This window comes from Elephas maximus, chromosome 1 (assembly GCF_024166365.1).
Source record: "Elephas maximus indicus isolate mEleMax1 chromosome 1, mEleMax1 primary haplotype, whole genome shotgun sequence".
Taxonomy (NCBI): Eukaryota; Metazoa; Chordata; class Mammalia; order Proboscidea; family Elephantidae; genus Elephas; species Elephas maximus.
In genome coordinates this window covers 101,883,919-101,904,768 of record NC_064819.1, presented here as the reverse complement: position 1 = coordinate 101,904,768, position 20,850 = coordinate 101,883,919, and the positions used below count along the sequence as shown (strand labels likewise).

Below are 20,850 nucleotides of genomic sequence, written 5' to 3'. Positions count from 1 at the left end.
ACAACTCGAATGTCTATCAATAGACCAATGCACAAATTGTGGTATATACATACAATGAAATATTATGCAGCCATAAAAAAGGAATGAAGTACTTATACATGCTACAATTTGGATGAACCTCAAAAAATATTACGCTGAGTGAAATAAGTCAGACACATAAGGTCACATATGTATGATATGAAATATGAAATACCCAGAACAGGTATATCCATACAGACAGAAAGCAGATTAGTGAGTACTAGGGGATTAGGGGAGAGATGGTACAGAGTGATTATTTAATGAATATGGGGTGTTTTTCTGAGACGCTGAAAAAGTTTTGAAACTAGAGAGAGGTGGTGGTTGCACAACATTGTGAATATACTAAATGCCACTGTGAACGGTGTACTTCAAAATAGTTAGTTGTATGTTACGTGACTTTCACCTCAGTTAAAAAGAGAGAGAGAGAGAGATGGTGCTAAAAGTTGACGGATAAAAAAAGAGAAGAATAAAAACCAATAATACTAAACACTAGAGTGAAGAGTAAGTAGTGTGTTGTTGGGTGCCATCGAGTCAATTTTCAACTTAGTAATAACTTCCTGTGACAGGACAGAACTGCTCCATAAGGTTTTCTAGGCTGTAATCTTTATGGAAGCAGATCGCCAGGTCTTTCTCCCACAGAGCCACTGGGTGGGTTCAAACCACCAACCTTTTGGTTAGTAGCTGAGTGCTTAACCGTTGCACCACCAGGGCTCCTAGGAGTAGTGTAAGTAAGCTAAAATCTTCCTATTTCACACCAGTTGATAACTCAAAGTATGGAAATAAGCATTTTTTTTTTTCCTCCATAGTTATAAAGGCAAAACCTATCGAAAGAAAGTACTAAAACAGAAACTGTCACGAGAAAAAGGCTGACTAGTTTTGTGGAATGAGACTGTCTCTATCACTTTCTCTTACAAGTTTTTCTATGGTGTGAATAGCCACCATGTGTTACTTTGGTAAAAACAAAAATACTAATTAAAAAACAAAAAAAATTAGCACCACTTTTTCTCTCTCTGCTCTTTTCTGTTGGGCCTAATGTAGTAGCCAGAAGGTCTCACTTTGGCCCACTATAAATTTAAGCTATTTAACGACAGATTAGTTAATATTTGGTAATCGCATTTTCTCTCCTCAGTCCACAACAGTTCTGTCCTTACAACCTCAGTTCTCTGCTGCTACTTAGAGCTGATGACATTATCGATTTCTTTATTCAGCCCTTGTAGGGTGAATTCTCTACTTCCTTTTGTCTTAACTGTATATTAAAAGAGAAGATCTATTTATATCTGTATTTCTTCCTTCCTTATAACTCTTAGAGGGAACTAATGCTTCTGGGGTCTACCCCTTTCTGTCTCTAAAGAATCTTGCTTCTATGCCTCTTCCATTTCTCATTTACTATTTTCAATTTCTTTCTTTCCTGGCCCCTTTCCTTTGTATCTTAACCAGGGCAGGCAAAATGGTCCCATATCTTAACCACTCCATACCAAGAAATACCTGGCTCATTTACCAATCATCATTATTTATTGGTTTTTAATGGCTCAACTAAGTCCTTAATTGAGTGGTTTCTGTCTGCTGCCTTCATTTCCTGGCTGTCACAAGTACCTCCTTAATGACTGGCCATCAGGCTGGTTTCCCACAGCATTACAGAAACTTCTTTGGAAGTTTTCCAATGACCGTATGCTTGCCACAGCTTTGCTTAGTCCTCATATTTCTCTACCTCGTCTCATGCATCTTTCACAAACCTATATGAAACTTTTTCCTTTAACATTCCTTAATTCACCGTTTTTTCTTTCTCTCTCCGGGCCTCCTAAGCAGATCTTCTATATTCCTTTACCCATTTGCACTACTTTAATCATTGCTTCTAAATCGGTGATTTCCAAACTAGGTCCATATTTATAATTTTCTACAGGACTATCTACAGTAATGTAAATTTTAGCTCATCAGAAACCAAAAATAGTTTTTCTTGCCATGCCATCCTTCATACCTTTCTTCCCTCAGCTCCCCAGCCAAATCTGATCAGTCATCAAATTCTGTCAATTATTCTTTGGAAACATCTTTCTCAGGTTCATCTCCCTTCTTTCATTCCATTGGCCACTACCCACAGAACACTCTCTGAGTAAAGAGGATAGGTAGGAATTGATACTTCGGTAAGTCAGATATTACTTTATATGCAAAACTTACTTCTATTAACCTACTGGCAAGACAGTTATAGACTAAAGGACATTTCTACTACATTAATTCTTAGTTTATCTGCTTTGTAACATTGGGACGGAAGCCGTAGTGGCATGGTAGTTAAGAGCTACAACTGCTAACCAAAAGGTCGGTAGTTCAAATTCACCAGGCGCTCCTTGGAAACTCTATGGGGCAGTTCTACTCTGTCCTATAGGATCACTCTGAGTCAGATCGACTCGATGACAACGGGTTTGGTTTTTTTGGTGTATACTGGAATTGTCTTGAATCATGATTCCTTAAAATGAGGCACATCTATGCATAACTTAAGGCATCAAAGAACTCGACAGAAAACCTACAATTCTTTTAACAGCCGGAAGTCTCTGGATAGGTTAGTTTTGAAGGTACCACATAAAGTGAATTCATTTAAAGGCGCAAATGACAAACAGAATGCTCATAACTCCTGGGTCAAACTGTTCAGCCCTTTTCAAAAGCATCCCTCTGTGGCTCTGCTACGGACTTCCCCTATCTCAAAGGTCTAACTACTGCGATTTAGTGAAGTTGAGTGATCAAAGTTGAACAGGGCTGTGTCTCAATTTTACCAAGTATTAGGTGCTTACGTGCTACTGAAAAGCATTGCCAAGTCATATTTGCAGTTTTCCATTCAACTAAGAAAACTCTCAGCCCTCCTACTAGACTTTCCCTCCACAGTCCAGTGTCCCTTCATCACTCCTACTGACTCTAAGGACCTAAATTCTAACATTTCACAGGGAAGATAATTCTTTAGAGGAAAAAGTCCACATTAGTATTACCATTTGCTCCTAATGACTAGCATAATTTATCCTCCCTGTCCTCACTTTGTGAAATAAACATTAGTTACGTTTCTCGCTCTCTAAGGCCGGAATTAGTTGTATTAATGTTTGTGTACTTACTCTGTCTCTTTATGTATAAGCTCCTGAGGGCAAGAATCATGTCTACCACTTCTTTTGCATGTTCCTGCAGAATCTACTACAGGACTCTGTCACAGTGGTCTTTTAATAAAGTGCTGGACTGGCTGACTAACAACAGTGTCTCAGCTGGCCCGATACCCCACATAGCAACCATTTCTGAAGGCATGATCTATAGCCATGACAGCAGGCAATATATTAAGATTATGGCTTTAATCGGCCATGATTATGAATTACTTCTGAAGACCCTTCATGAAGGGGTGCCTTGGAAGCAGGCACAGGTATGAGAAATAAATGCAAGCCCACCTGCTAGCAGAAGAGGCAATGGGACTGTCTCTTCAGATAGATGAGCAAGCAGGAAAATGGATAACACAACTTGTCTTAGAAGCAAGCAGGAAGATGAGGCAGTAAAAACCCATCAGCATACATCATCCTATCATAGCCCAGTGTCATCCCCAGCCTCTATTAGCCCGCGCTGCATCAGCGCAAGTCCCAGACACTTTATCCTGTTTATAATTGCTGATGAGCAGTAATAAGGCCTCCATGCCTCAGCTCCGTCTGTTCCACTTCAGCACCCACCTATTAGGTAATAACTTTTATTTACAGCCTTGCTTGATGCGCTGTTCTATTAGGATAGCCAGGAACAGAGTAGGGCAAAAAAAAAAGTCTCCTTAATGGGCAGTATCATAGCAAGGCTCAGATGATTTATACTGCAGCTTTGTGGCTGTTCCATCACATTGCTTCTGGTAAGACTGGTTTGGAAAGGCTACATTTCTAACACACTGTCCTCTAATAGGCACACACATGCTATAGGGCAGCACCTGAAAGACCAGCCCCGATCCACCAAAAAAGAAAAAAATATATCCAAAAGTTTCAAAGGAGAAGGTATTAAGTTCCCTTGATAATCTTTTTAAATAGTGTTGGCTCAGGCATTGTGCACCAGTAGGGCAATAGAAGAGCTAATGATGGAAGTTCAGGGTTCGTCTCCTTGGTAAAGAGTGCAAAGCTATGATAAAATAAATGACCGTCAAGGCGAAAAACTAGTTTTAATTACAATCAAGGATCCAGGCAAACTGAATGTGCACAAAGTACGTGGTCCATGGGCAGTTCGACACCAAAGCCCAGGCTTCACGTGCACATGTACACCCACAACAGTTAGCAAGCCACACAGTACTTCCCTTTCCTTTTTATACTGGAGTACATTTTGTATCTTAGAAGTGCCAAAATTCCTCTCAACAAGGCTGGTACCCTGGCTTGAAATTTACTTTTATCCGTCTTTTCTCAGAGGGGAGCCCCTGGTTCTCACAGTAAAACCCAAATAAGGTCTTTGAAACAAGCTTCTGACTTGTTATGTACCTAAAAAAAAAAAAAAAAAACCCAAACCAAACCCGTTACCGTCAAGTCAATTCCCATAGTGACACTATAGGCTATAGGACAGAGTAAAACTCCCCCATAGGGTTTCCAAGAAGCAGCTGGTGGATTCAAACCACCAACGTTTTGGTTAGCAGCCATAGCTCTTAACCACTATGCTACCAGGTTATGTACCTAGCTGGCCTGTAATACAAACACAGTGACTGGTAGCAATAGGACCTTACTCTCATTTACGGGTACAATTAAAAAACTGTAAACTTCCCCTGACTTATCTGAAATGTCTACAGTGTATGAAGTGCTTTTAACCTCACCTGCTGTTATTTATAAATCATAAAATAATATACTGCCTGGTCCCCTCATTCTATTCTTTAACATAAGCAACAGTTGAGGCAGGCTGATTAAAATTTTTACAGAAAAACAAAACAAAAAAACCAAGAGAAAGCATTTAGCAGGTTATTTCCCTTCCCAATCACCCACTCAATGGCCAAAAGCCATGCACTGTCAGTAAACAGCCACTACGGCATGCCACAATACCCTGAGGGGAGAACTACTTGTTTTCTGTTGTATAGCATGGCAAGATGGTATCTTTTAGATTAGAGAAATTTTTGCAGTCTTGCCAAATATTTGGTGCTCATGTTGTCCCCGCCCCAGAAATCAAATGAACTCCTTCAGGACCCAGGATGTTGAGTGCACGAGGTAAAACATTTTTTTAATATTTTTTTTTCCTTGCCGTGACAGATTTACTGTTTTGATCTTTCTTCAGTGGTTATATTAAATGCTAATAAAAATGAAAGGTTTATATCTTCCCTGATATTCTCCTGATGGGAACGTGCATATTACATAAGTAGGTCAAATTTCTAATTTTCTGTCTCAAATGGTGATACTGCAGTCCTGAGGGAAAAGCTACACACCTCAAGGACCAAAAAGAAAGAAAGAGAAGAGCAAAAAAAAAAAAAAAGAAAGAAAAGAAACCAAATTATACAGTTAACTTATACCCAAAGCTCCAGAGAGCAGAGGACAAAGTGAAGTCCTCTTAGAAGATTCACCTACAGTGTGTAATGTTGACCAGTATAATGTGGACTCACTGACTCAACTCTGTAGGATTAAATGTGCTTGTTAAAATGTTTCTAGGAATACTGACTCTACCAGGAGATAAAACACAACTGTATGTATTTCTAAGATTTACAGGGCTACCTCTGATTTACCATCACCACCCTTTAGCTTCTGAATCAATTTAAAAGATCCTATATAAACCACTTGGTAACGTAACAACAATGGAACATTTCCCTTTAACTGGCCTCTGAACACTGATGTAGAAAGTGTCTGGCACATCAATCTTCTCTTAACTCCCAGGTGAAAGGGGGTTTCTTCTCTTGCCTAAGAACAGACAATAATGCCAGGAACAGGCTGCCCAAGAGAAGTGAATCAAGAAAAGGTTTTGGGGGAAAAGAAGGAAACAAACAACAACACAAGGCTATTCTAGTTCATGTCACTGTTCATCATGGTGCAGGGAAAACAGACGACCCAAAAGGATAAGCATGTGCTTTCCCCCACACCCCGCACCCCCCTTTTTTTTTTTTTTTTTTTTCCCAAAGAAAAAAGAGCAGGCAGGGAATATAACTGAATTAACATGATTCTTGAGACTGGAAATACAACACTCCCTAGAAAAAACTGCCTTGATATTTGTTGTTGTTGTTAGGTGCTGTCGAGTTGGTTCCGACTCATAGCAGCCCTATGCACAACAGAACGAAACACTGCCTGGTCCTGTGCCATCCTCACCATCATTGTTATGCTTGAGCCCATTGTTGCAGCCAGTGGGTCAATCTACCTCATCGAGGGTCCTCCTCTTTTCCGTTTTGCCAAGCATGATGTCCTCCTCCAGGGACTAATTCCTCCTGACAACATGTCCAAAGTATATTAAGACGCAGTCTCGCCATTCTTCTAAGGAGCATTCTGATTGTACTTCTTCCAAAACAGATTTGTTCGTTCTTTTGGCGGACCATGGTGTATTCAATATTCTTTGCCAACACCACAATTCAAAAGCATTAACTCTTCTTCGGTCTTCCTTACTCATTGTCCAGCTTTCACATGCATATGATGCAATTGGAAATACCATGGCTTGGGTCAGGCACACCTTAGTCTTCAAGGTGACATCTTTGCTTTTCAACACTTTAAAGAGGTCCTTTGCAGCAGATTTATCCAATGCAATGAGTCTTTTGATTTCTTGACTGCTGCTTCCATGGCTGTTGATTGTGGATCCAAGTAAAATGAAATCCTTAACAGCCTCAATCTTTTCTCCATTTATCATGATGTTGCTCATTGGTCCAGTTTGTTTTCTTTATGTTGAGGTGCAGTCCATACTGAAGGCTGTGGTCTTTGACCTTCATTAGTAAGTGCTTCAAGTCCTCTTCACTTTCAGCAAGCAAGCTTGTGTCATCTGCATAATGCAGGTTGTTAATGAGTCTTCCTCCAATCCTGATGCCCCGTTCTTCTTTATGTAGTCCAGCTTCTCGGATTATTTGCTCAGCATACAGATTGAATAGGTATGGTGAAAGAATACAACCCTGACACACACCTTTCCTGACTTTAAACCAATCAGTATCCCCTTGTTCTATCCAAACAACTGCCTCTTGATCTATGTAAAGGTTCCTCATGAGCACAATTAAGTGTTCTGGAATTCCCATTCTTCACAGTGTTATCCATACTTTGTTATGATCCACACAGTCGAATGCCTTTGCATAGTCAATAAAACACAGGTAAACACCCTTCTGGTATTCTCTGCTTTCAGCCAGGATCCATCTGACATCAGCAGTGATATCCCTGGTTCCACATTCTCTTCTGAAATTGGCCTGAATTTCTGGCAGTTCCCTGTCAGTATATTGCTGCAGCCGTTTTCAAATGATCTTCAGCAAAATTCTGCTTGCATGTGATACTAACGATATTGTTTTGTAGTTTTCGCATCCGGTCAGATCACCTTTCTTGGGAGTAGGCATAAATATGGATCTCTTCCAGTCAGTTGGCCAGGAAGCTGTCTTCTATATTTCTTGGCATAGACGAGTGAGCACTTCCAGTGCTGCATCCATTTGCTGAAACATCTCAATTGATATTCCGCCAATTCCTGGAGCCTTGTTTTTTGCCAGTGCCTTCAGTACAGCTTGGACTTCTTCCTTCAGTACCATCAGTTCCTGATCATATGCCACCTCTTGAAATGGTTGAATGTCGACTTATTCTTTTTGGTATAATGACTCTGTGTATTCCTTCCACTTTCTTTTGATGCTTCCTGCGTCGTTCAATATTTTCCCATAAAATCCTTCACTGTTGCAACTCGAGGCTTGAATTTTTTCTTCATTTCATTCAGCCTGAGAAATGCCAAGCGTGTTCTTCCCTTTTGGTTTTCTATCTCCAGCTCTTTGCACATGTCATTATAACACTTTGCTTCTCGAGCCACCCTTTGAGAAATCTTCTGTTCAGTTCTTTTACTTCATCATTTCTTCCTTTTGCTTTAGCTGCTCGACATTCTTGAGCAAGTTTCAGATTCTCCTCTGACATTCATCTTGGTCTTTTCTTTCTTTCCTGTCTTTTCAGTGACCTCTTGCTTTCTTCATGATGGTGTCCTTGGTTTCATTCCACAACCGTCTGGTCTTCGGTCACTAGTGTTCAACGCAGCAAATCTGTTCTTCGGATGGTCTCTAAATTCAGGTGGGATATACTCAAGGTTGTGTTTTGGCTCTCGTGGACTTGCTCTGATTTTCTTCAGTTTCAGCTTAAACTTGCATATGAGCAATTGGTGGTCTGTTCCACCGTCGACCCCTGGCCCTGTTCTGACTGAGGATATCGAGCTTTTCCATCATCTCTTTCCACAGATGTAGTCGATTTGATTCTTGTGTGTTCCATCTGGCGAGGTCCATGTATACAGTTGCCGTTTATGTTGAAAGAAGGTATTTGCAATGAAGAAGTCACTGGTCTTGCAAAATTCTATCATTTGACCACCGGCACTGTTTCCATCGCCAAGGCCATACTTTTCAACTACTGATCCTTCTTCTTTGTTTCCAACTTTCATATTCCAATCACCAGTAATTATCAATGCATTCTGACTGCATGTTCGCTCAATTTCAGACTGCAGCAGGTGATAAAAATCTGCAATTTCTTCATCTTTGGCCTTAGTGGTTGGTGTGTAAATTTGAATAATAGTCATATTAGCTGGTCTTCCTTATAGGTGTATGGATATTCTCCTATCACTGACAGCGCTGTACTTCAGGATGGATCTTGAAATGTTCTTTTTGATGATGAATGCAACACCATTCCCCTTCAATTTATCATTCCCAGCATAGTAGATTATATGATTGTCCAATTCAAAATGGCCAATACCAGTCTATTTCAGCTCACTAATGCCTAGGATATCGATGTTTATGCATTCCATTTCATTTCTGACAATTTCCAATTTTCCTAGGTTCGTACTCTGTATATTCCAGGTTCCAATTATTAATGGATGTTTGCAGCTGTTTCTTCTCATTTTGAGTTGTGCCACATCAGCAAATGAAAGTCCCGAAAGGTTGACTCCATCCATGTCATAAGGTTGACTCTACTTCGAGGAGGCAGCTCTTCACCAGTCGTCTTTTGAGGGGCCTTCCAACCTAGGGGGCTCATCTTCCAGCACTATATCAGACAATGTTCCGCTGCTATTCATAAGGTTTTCACTGGATAATTCTTTTCAGAAGTAGGCTGCAGGGTCCTTCTTCTTAGTCTGTCTTAGTCAGGCAGCTCAGCTGAAACCTGTTCTCCATGGGTGACCTTGCTGGTATTTGAATACTGGTATCATAGGTTCCAGCATCATAGCAACACGCAAGCCCCCACAGTATGACAAACTGACAGATACGTGGGGGCCTGGATGTTTAATGGGGCAGTTTCTAGTCTCATCTCAGGCAATATTACAGCTCCCTTATGGCCCCAAGAATGATTTTTTAACTTGCTACTCTACTAATTATAATCACATTTTTTACATACACAAAACATTTTTATGATAATTTTTCAAGTTTATCAGAAAAAAAATATCACCTAGGCAACACATAGATGAGTAAATGTGAATATGGATGTGTTGTTGTTAGTTGCTATCAAGTTTGCACTGACTCATGGTGACCTTACGTATACCAAACCAAAGCCAAACCCATTGCCATCGAGTTGATTCCGACTCACAGCAACCCTATAGGACAGAGTAGGGCTGCCCCACAGGGTTTCCAAGGAGCAACTGGTGGGCTGGAACTGCCAACCTTAGCAGCCAATCTCTTAACCACTGTGCCATCAGGGCTCCTTATGCATACCAAAACCAAACCAAATCCACTGTCACTGAGTTGATTCCAACTCACAGTGAGGCTATAGGGCAGAGTAGAACCACCCCATAGGGTTTCCAAGGCTGTAAATCTTTACAAAAGCAGACTGCCACATCTTTCTCCCATAGAGCGGCTGGTGGGTTCAAACTACAGACCTTTCAGTCAGCAGCTGAGGGCTTTAACCACTGAGACACCAGGGCTCCTTCACCTTATGTATTACAGACTGAAGTGTTGCTCTGTCCTGCATCACTTCACGATCGTCATTATATTGGAGTGTACTGTTTCAGCTGCCATGTCAATCCATCTCACTGAGGGTTTCTGTCTTTTCTGCTGGTCTACATTATCAACCATGACGTCCTTTTCTAGTAATTCGTCTTTCCTGATTACATGCCCAAAGTAAGCAAGCCGAAGTATTGCAGTCCTCGCTTCTAAGAGCATTCTGGTTGTATTTTTTCTAAGACATTTGTTCGTTCTCCGGCAGTCCACGGTATATTCAGTATTTTTCACCAACACCACAGTTCAAATATATCAATTCTTTCTTTTTCATTGTCCACCTTTCGCATGCATACGAGACAACTGAAAAGACCATGGCACACCTTGGTCATCAAGAATATAGATATAGTGAAGCAAAAGTCTGTTGACAGTACATCAAGTCTATAAACTTGCCTATGATTTTTTTCTTATATAACTTCAGAAACAAAGGGACCATAAAATTAAAAGACAAAGCCTCAATAAGAGTAGTGAACTCTAGGGGAGGAGTAATTTTCTTTTTTGCATATGCTAAAAAGTCTGTTCTTTGGCATATTCAAGGTAGGGCTAAGAGCTGGTGACTGCCCCACTAGGATGTGACTTCTCCCCCAGAGTCCTTGCGTTTGTCAGTTCAAGGATGCTGTTGGAGAGGGATCATGGTTCTACCTGCCCACTGCAGCTTAACAACTAATTTTAAGGTTCACTGGTAAGCAACTCCAATAAAGGAAATACAAAATAACATTTTCTTTTGCTATAACTCCATAAATGAATCTTTTGGCAAAAGGTCACATAACATGTCTTTAAATAAGAAATCTTAAGAAAAAGCAACTTTTACACAAGGTTTTTTAAACATAAAAATATGACTTTGTAAAAATATCCAAAAACCCACCTAAATATCCACATACCTTCTTAATAACAAAATTGTCTCAAGGAGATGACTACAGCTCAGATTAAAACATTCTGGCTTAAGATATAACTAGATATTTACAAAAAAAAAGAAAGACAAAAGGGAATCTTCTGGTGGTTTGCTGCCAAGGAAAGTGAACTTTTTCCTTCACAATATACTTGTTCTTGGCAGGAATACTGTGAGAATTAACAAGGGTCACATGTGAAACATTCCAAGCTCTTTAAAGAAACATAAGCTCTCTAATAATATGAAGATGTGATATGTTTTGACGATTACATTCTAACCAAAAGCAACCAGGGACTTGGCAGTACTTTTCAACTCTTTGCTGACTGTAGACATCTCATATTCTTACAAAGGGGGTGGGTGGGGAGCGGTGGTGGGGGGCTGGAGGAGGACAACCTATCGTACCTTCACTTAATTTTTCTCTGCCTTAAATACCAAAACAATCATGGTGCTGATACCTTTTTCTATCTAAAGATTACACTGAGTTTGACTATTAATATTTTTGTGTGGCTTAAGGGCAGCATCTAAAGAATTCTTACTAGTTCCCAAATACAAACTGATCTTTCATTTGCCACTAGAGCTACTTTTTGCAATTCTGCTTTTTAGATGCACAGTTATCAAAAAGCAATTTCTTAAAAAAAGTTTCCACTCTCATTTTCATGGTTGCAGACCAAAACACTCTATGATGCTGAGCACCTCTCTAAATCACAATGCCCTCCACCTGATCAAAAACAGTACTCACTCGAAATATAACTGAGAATGATTAATCAACCACCCCGGCTTCTATGCAGGACTTTATTTATGAAACCACATAATAATGGTTCTAGAAGCCCTGGTCGTGCAGTGGTTAAAGCACCACGCTGCTAACTAGAAGGTCGACGGTTCAAACCCACCCAGCAGTTCAAAAGACTTGGCTATCTGCTTCCGTAAAGATTCAACAACAACAACAAAAAAAAACCGTTGCCGTTAAAGTCAATTCCAGCTCGTAGCGACCCTACTGGAAACCCTATGGGGCAGCTCTACTCTGTCCTATAGGGTTGCTATCAGTTGGAATCGACTTGAAAGCAATGGGTTAATAATGGCTCTAATGCTAATCTTTAGCTCAGTACTCTAAATAACCTGGTTACTAGAGAAGCGGTCACTAATGTTTTCTGACTGCAAACTCCTATCTATCAAAAATGTGGCCATGTACCTTTAACTAAGTATACAATGAAACCTGTGAAAGCAGGAACTCATGGGATTGCCTTGCTTTTCTGGGTCTCACAAGCTTTCTGCTTTTCACAGGGTGTAGTGTTACCACTTGTCTACCAGTCCTTTTAGTTGAAAATATTTGTGTTTTCCTTCTCTGACAGGTTTCTGCCTTATACAGGTTCCGGCTTTCACAGGTTTTACTGTATTTGCTATTTATAAACTATATGAACAAATATGTGAATTATGAAATAAATCCTAAAATTAGGAATTTTAAAAGACTGAGATAAAAAGCTTTTAATATTTTCTTCTCATATTTCACAGACTGTACATTGTAGGCCCTTCTATAGAGATCACTGACTTAAAGGACCACTTTAATGCAGCCTACCCTTTTTCCAACATACATAATTATTAAAACTCAAAGCTGCTTTAGGTCCAACCTTGTACTGATAGACTGGCTGAAAGGGGCTTGGTAAAATCTAATTCAGAGAGTCTCACTCTAAAGCTTCTAAGAAATGACACTAAGGTAGTTATTTACTGATTACGTAGCCTGAAGTCCTGTGTTCTAGGAGATCCACCACAGAGCTATTGTTACTGAGGCCTCAGGTCAGAGGGTGACTTAAGGATTAAGGTGTGCCTGATCCAACTGCCTAATATACATGTGAAAGCTGGACAATGAATAAGTAAGCCCGAAAAAGTACTTCTGCCTCTAACATGTGCTCTATGGACTGAAGAAAAAATTGATGCCTTTGAATTATGGTGTTGGCGAAGAATACTGAGTATGTACAGTGGACTGCCAGAAGAAGGAACAAATTTGTCTTGGAGCAACTACAGCCAGAATGCTCATTAGAAGCAAGAATGGCAAGATTTCGTCTCACAGACTTTGGACATGTTATCAGGAGGCATGATTCCTGGAGAAGGACATCACGCTTGGTAAAGTACAGGGTCAGCAGAAAAGAGGAAAACCCTCAACAAGATGTTATGACACAGTGGCTGCAACATGGGCTCAAACATAGCAACAATTGTGAGGATGGTGCAGGACCAGGCAGTGTTTTGTTCTGTTGTATGTAAGGTCGTTATGAGTCAGAATCGACTTGATGGCACCTAGCAACAACTTCCCTACATACTACGTTTTCAAATCTGTTTGTCTTTCTTCGTATTTCATTCAGTGATAGGCTTTTCCACTGTCTGATTAGAGGTAGAAAGATCACAATAAAATGTGATAAAAAGCAACACCACGTAGTGGAAAGGAACACAGGCTTCAGCATCTGAAAGATCTGTGCTCCAATCTTGGCTCTGTTACTTACTAGTAATACTATCTCAGGAATTATACTTAACTTTCTCAGTGCCAGATTTTTTTCCTTCTGTAAAAGAAGAATAACTATCTTGTAGAACTGCCCTGAAGACTAAGCGGGCATGTATATAAGGGATACCATATGGTGCCTAGCAATTTGTAGTAAGCATCCAATAAATGTAATTATTATTTTTAGATGCACAAAGTAGTACGGGAACAGAGAGGAGGAAACAGATCTGTTTAGGAAGGTGAAGGTAAGTACAGGATACTCTAGAGAGGTTTCTGCTAGTTACAGTGCCTAAGGGGAGCACAGGGTTCCTTTCCTAAGCCTCTCAGGATGATCCTATCTGCTTGACACTCACTCCTTGACTGCTACCTGAAGACGCTGATAGTGCTAACAAGTGAACCCTACCCTGAGGGCCAAGGTAGCATGTAAAAAAGAAAGACTACACTGTTTAAGTGAAGTGCAGGACTTGAAATCGAAGGGCTGTGAATGTTACCAAGCTTTTGGGTGGCGTAGGTAGGCAGCTGGCTCTTTGACTTTCCCTGGACAATCAGGGCGGTTGGTCTCACTCCAGGGCACAGTTCTCTTCTATCTCAATCAGGAACTACCCAGTAGAGGTTAGGTAGTGGGGACAGGGAAGGCCCGCAGCATGCTAGGACTACCTTACACACCCCTGCCTGGTCGTTTGGAAAAGAAGAATAAAATTAAGTTCGTGAGAGTTCAGTGTATGGACATTACTCTGAAACAGTACAGACAGGCTTGTTTGAAGTTTAACATCAAGATAAAAGCATCTAAAGGGGTTGAGGCTTCAGTGTAAGTCTGTACACAGAAATAGTTCCTGCTATTTCTGCTGGGGTGTTAAAAGGATTTTTTTAAGTTATGAAAAATACTTGGACTGTGACCTTTAGAAAAACAATATAATTATTTTGACTCTTCCAATATAATCCTTAAGATATTTTAAATAGCAGGCAGCACTATTAGGAAAAACAAATATTGTTTAAAAGAAATCAAGCTACAGGCTAAGGGAACAATGGGTATTACGACTGCTCTTTAGAGAGCTTCAAGATTCATGACTTCATGTTTAATAAAAATGTCACAGGTGCACAAAGACGTTTCTGGGACTCGATGCATTTGAAAGGAATGATTTAAGCATACCCTGTAGCTTGTACACAAATGAGAGAAAATGATTTTCTAAAACTACTAGGACACTAGTAGTCAAGTTAAAACACTGATTAACTGTACCACAGCATCTTTGGCCCTCTAGCCTCCATTATTTAAGTAAAGTTTCTGTTTTGTTTTTTTCAGGTGGGGTGGGTCTTTTTTTCCCAGTAGGTCCAAGTCTTAGACAAATTAGCCACACGTTAGAAACCGAGGAATGATCAGCATTTTCTGGACCTCTCCTGACTTACTAATATTGTTCAGACATTAGGAAGTAGGCCTTCTTGGTTCCGGCTGCCTGCATTTAATTCAGTCAGTCCAACCCCCAAGAACACCATTATGACCTCTGCTCACACTCCACTTCCAATACTAAGCATGTACTACATTACTTCACAATTGATAGAAGAAATTAAACAGTTAAGTACCCTGGTAAGGATACCACATTAGAACCAGTTTCCAATTTCTGTGAAAAATTCCGATGAGAATGAGTGCAGATAAGAATGATGTACATACCTGTACCACAGGGTCTTTTGGTTGGTGTGACTAACGAGACATGAGCTGTGTCTGTGCATGGCCCACCTAGAAGCAGAAAGGCAGGCACATCAGTCAGGACATATCTTCAACATGCCAGCAGCAGCTACTGGGACACAGAGGAACCTAACAGGGGGTCAACCTGCAAATATCCATAAGGATGGGTAGTGAGAAAGGTAGTGGTGGTGGGGTTCACTGTAAGGACCTAATTTCAATTCAGCAATATAGTCTATTGATCCACAGTCTTTCTATATTATAGCATGTTTTTTAGAAAAAATAATTGAGAGTCTGATATAATGTTAGGAAGTTAAAGGCTAAAATTTTCACTGGAATTCAGATCCAGGTGAGAGGAAATCAACCACAAGTTTGGGCAGTTAAGTTCTTCCACAGAGAAATAAGAGAAGTGCTACCTCTTAGGTTGACTTCAGTGGTCACCCCATCTTTGAATTTATTGCAAAACTAGCTTCATTTAAAGGGAAGAATTCCTTAAGGAACAACAAAGTATTTGACAGAAGAAATAAAGATAATTTTAATTATGTAAGGAGAGCACTGCTGACCAAGGAAGAATATCTAGTTTAATTATAAGGAGTATGATATGCAGAGGGTCTTTACGGAATTTTGGTGGGCTCGAAGATCTGGTGCATAGGTGTAATTCAAGAGTATGCAAGAGATATAATCATTTAGTGATGAAGGCTTGTAGTGCAATAATTGCATTCTGCAGAATTAGAGTCACTAATAAATCGTGATGGTGATATTGACACAACCTCTACCTCCCCCCCACCCCGACCATCCTCTACCCTCTGAAACAGAAAGTTAGTGTATAAATATTCAGACTAGTGGTTCTCAACGTGCCCTGGAAGAGGCAGTGGTGATGGTCAGAAAGGAAGTAGAATGCATAGGCAAACGTAACGTATGTATTTAAAAAGAAAAAAAACGCTCCCCAGGTAACTATGATTAACAAAGGGGGAATGTGATTACTTGGCGTAGTTGTGTATCACCTGTGGCAGCTGTCATTCACCTACCATTGGAGTCACACGTTGAAAAGGAAAGAAAGATGGAAAGAGCTCTGAGACCTGTTTCTAGAGCTTATGGCTCTAACAGCCATGGGTTTAGGGACCTAGAGATCCCAAATATGAAATTCACCATCAGCCCACTCTTTCCATACCAAAGCCGTAACAGCAACAATCCTCAAAACCCACTGCTGTCAAGTTGATTCGGACTCACAGAGACCCTACAAGATAGAGTAAAACTGCCCCATAAGGTTTCCAAGGAGCAGCTAGTATATTCAAGCTGCCAACCTTTTGGTTAGCAGCCGAGCTCTTAACCACTGTGCCACCAGGGCTCCGCAGAAATCCTCAGTGGGTGTAAAAAGACACAGAGGAGAAGGGGGGGAAAAAAAGGAAGAGAAACCAAGTAACTGCATTGTTAACTTCAAAGAGCCCTTAGCAAATACTATGTGCCATGGTTGTTAGTCCACATTCAGGGAGTTTATAATCTTAAGAAGAGAAAATTTATGTATATAAATACTGAACAATACATGACAGCAATAAAGAGCTGAATGGAAAATGATCAAGTGTCAAAGGATACGGTATAGGTAATAAACACTAACTGCAAGTGGAAGAAGAAAGTTCATCAGTGGCCAGCATTACCTGGAAATGCTTTCCGAGAATTTGAAGGCGAGAACTAGAGAATTCAGAAAAGCCAGGCCACAAAAGCAGGGCCTTTCAATTGAAAACTGTTCTACAAATGCCACATTCACCATAGAAAGCGTCACCTACTGAAGTTCCAGAGGTCCAGAGAGGCAACTGTGACATGAAAATAGGCAACACTCAAGTAGGTTAGGTGCTGCAGGAAAACCTAACACAGACTCTAAAACCCTCTGAGCACTAGCTTCTATAATAGCTCCATAAAATGATGAAGCTTCTGCTTCCATGTGATTGATTGGTAGATTAGATAGATTGATTAGATGATAGATAGATGGACAGACAGACAGGCAGACAGGATAGATAAATAGATAGATTAGACAGACAGGCACTTAAAAAATTGTAAGCATCCTTCTTTCTTGGAAAATATGGGGTTTATAGAACACTCAGTTTAAGTCCTGTTATGCTCCCTATTTGCTGAATAATTCTGGATAAATGATTTTCAGTTTCTTTAACAAAAAAATGGAGCTAATAAAAATGCCCATAAGCCACTGAGCTGAAGAGATCAACTATACAAAAAGGCTTCATAAACTACAAAGTTTTATACTATGCATCATTATCACCTTCTCTTCCACCAGATTTTATGCTCCCAGGGGTCAAGACTCGCACTGTCATCTACTCTTGGGTCATGTCTACATGGACAGTGGGTACTTAATGATGCTCACCATTAGCCCACACTTTCCATACCAAAGCCGTAACAGCAACAATCCTCAAAACCCACTGCGGTCGAGTTGATTCAGACTCACACAGACCTTACAGGACAGAGGAGAACTGCCCCATAAGGTTTCCAAGAAGCAGCTGGTGGATTCAAGATGCCGACCTTTTGGCTCATTAAGTGGCTACTTAAAGCTGCTTGATTTAAGTAACGTATATTTTTTAAAACTGAGGTGTGGCATAAATAGAATGAAGTACCAGAACAAAGTGCACACATCTGAAATGTACACTGAAGGGGTTTTAACATATATACACACTTGTAACCACCATCAGATCAAAATATTAGAGCATTTCCAGCACCCAGAAAGTTCAGGAGAGCATTGTTAAAATACAGATTTCCAGGCCCATCACTGGAAATTCTGATGCAATAGGATGGCATGGGGCATAAGAGATTAGTGTACATTTTTAAACCAGCTGAGCACCATGTACTAACAGACTAGTTAGTTTCAATCTCTGATAACCCCCAGCTTTAATTTCTTTAACTCCAGCTCAGTATCTGGCCAGGATCACTTGGTTCCCACAACATAGTTAACTGCATAGAGTATAAGAGTCACTAATGGCTTAACTACCCAAATATTTTTTTAAAGGACATAAAATAACTCATCCAGCAAAATTTTAAGAAAAGGGAGAAACTGTCAAATAAAAACTCCTAAAGAAATTTGGCTGAGACTTGAATTAAAACTCCCAGGTTTGCCAATGTCCTATATGACTATTAAATGAGAGTATCTTTATTTCATCTGTAGTTTGAGAGTTTATTCTTTTTTCAATTCCTAGTGAATGAATTTCTGTAGGTTTTGGCAAATACGCAAATAACTTTAAGGCTACCTAGCATATCAAAACATGAATCATCATGAAAGTGTCCTCCAGAGAGCTTGTTAAACTAACAACCCAATCCAATGTATTCACTACATTATAGTAATGTACAAATGGAACCACAGTTGAGCCAAGACAAATGTGACAGCAAGAGTAACTGGCAGTAATAATACATTCCAGCTTTGATAATTGGGCAATATTATAAACAGAGAGCTTGGTATTAAGTTTGGTCTGGCAAACTACAACCTATGAAACACTTCAAAACCCAGAACAGAAGCATGGGAGCACAGCAAATATATTCTACACTTAATGTGCCATCACCCAAAATTCCTATACTCTGGAAAAAAAAGTAGTAGTCACAGAATATTATGGTATCTACCTTTACATAATCAATTCCAAATCAACTCTGCTAAAATGAATGCAGGAAATTAAGGGACACTAAAGGGAAACCTTTTCAGGTTCTTGTCCACAACAATAAAAATAAAAAATGGATCTCATGTAGTTATAGCAAACAAAGTAATTTTGAGAGCTGATGGTAAGCATTCAAAGTCAGAAAATTTGTTCCATTCAAAGGAACAGAGCTGGCTTTTCTGGGCTTTTTAATGCCATGGTGGGAACTAAGAGAGGGGTTATGGCACATGACCCCCAGAAATCATTGAAAACTCTGCTCCTATATTTGGACTTTCTTCCTCTTGTTTCCAAGCAGGAGAGTAAATAAGGCCAAGAGTTAATAACTGAAAAGTGAGGTGAGGGACTCTCTTCATAACTACAGGCTCTACAGGTCAATGCAGTGAGAGAGAGAGCGTATGTGCGTGTGTGTGTGTGTGTGTGTGTACACGCGAACAGGAGCACATGTGTGCGTCTGGTGGGATCAATTTTGGGGAAACAAATGTTTCTAAGCACTGAACAACTCAAACCATTACACTTCAGTCTACATTAGTAGCAACTGAGTTTGAAACAACAGTTTTGGGTTTTTTAATTTTTTTTTTTAAATCATATTTAAAGTTCCTTGCTCAATATGACAGGCCCTCTGGGAATTCTGAACCAGATGATATCAAAATTACCAAACCTGAACTAATTTTTAGCCAATCATTTTGAGTGCTTTCTGTTTGCCTTGCCCCACCCCTCTTTTTTTTTGCTAAAGCAAATTAAATAGCTGGATTTTTTTTTTTTTTTCCACTTTTCTTCATTATCTGGAGATACTGAATAATGGACATTCATCTTGCATGAGATATTACATTCAGAGGACTTTTTCCTGAAACAATGTCACGTTTCAACAATTTAGAGTTTGGAATTTGTAAACAACTAAGGCTTGTGGGAGCTCAGGCTTTGTGGTGAGATGAAGTCTGAATACCCTACCTTTTCTTTTAGGAATGTTTCTATTCTTGTATTAAAGGTGTCATACATAATGCAGCACCACGGATCGCATTTGCAATTCCACATGAGAGCCATGAAATGAAATTCTTCAACTGTATTCCCAACAAGTAGAAATCTTTATAGCTTTGCAGTAGGAAAGTGGATTTTCCAGGGAAAAACAGTACTCATTTCAGCCCTGCAAAGTTGAAGATAGGAGACAAACCTGCATACTAATATAAACCAAAACCAAACCCACTGCCGTCGAGTCGATTCCAACTCATAGCGACCCTATAGGATGAAGTAGAACTGCCCCATAGAGTTTCCAAGGAGTGCTTCGTGAATTTGAACTGCCGACCTTTTGGATAGCAGCCGTAGCTCTTAAACCAGTATACCACCAGGGTTTTCCATACTAACATACAAACCTGCAAATCAGAAGGACTAACTAAAGGTATTCCATTAACTATCAACACTCACATTTTAAGCCAAAGTAGCAAAATTCTTATATTTTCTTTTTAGCAGCGTATACTGAAGAGCCCTGGTGGCACAGTGGTTAAGAGCTTGGCTGCTAACCAAAAGGCTGGCAGTTTGAATCCACCAGCCACTCCTTGGAAACCCTACAGGGCAGTTCTACTCTGTCCTATAGAGTACCTATGAGTCAGAACTGACTTGACCGCAACAGGTCTGTTGTTGGGGTTTTTTTGTTTGTTTTTTTGGGGGGCGGGGGGTGGTAATACTGAAGTTCCTAGGTGGTACAAATGGTTAACATGTTCAACTGCTAATCAAAAGGTTGAAAAAGGCCTGGGAATTTACTTCTGAAAAATCAGGCATTGAAAACTCTATGAAGCAGTCCTACTGTGAGACACATGGAGTCACCATAAGTCAGAACAGACTCAATGGCAAGTGATACTGGCATACGGTTACTGAGCACATCAAAAACTCCCAGCTACCTATGTGAATCCCACCCTACCTACCAGGCTGGCTAAAGACTATGACTCAGGGAGGGAGTAAAGAACACTGGTTTGGAGAATAACTGCATTTATGCTAGCAATTATCTTTGGCATTCAAAACCTAAGGCTGGGTAAACACAGAAAAACAGTATTTCTCCTT

At 40.0% G+C, this 20,850-nt stretch overlaps 1 protein-coding gene across 1 annotated transcript in view; it reads right to left on the bottom strand.

The window, feature by feature from the left end:
- Nucleotides 1-20,850, bottom strand: part of ZFAND3 (zinc finger AN1-type containing 3) — a 403,887-nt gene that overhangs the window by 77,708 nt on the left and 305,329 nt on the right. Inside the window, exon 4 of the mRNA XM_049891242.1 lies at nucleotides 15,140-15,205. Coding sequence (XP_049747199.1) covers nucleotides 15,140-15,205 — 66 coding nt within the window. The remainder of the gene's footprint in view (nucleotides 1-15,139; nucleotides 15,206-20,850) is intronic.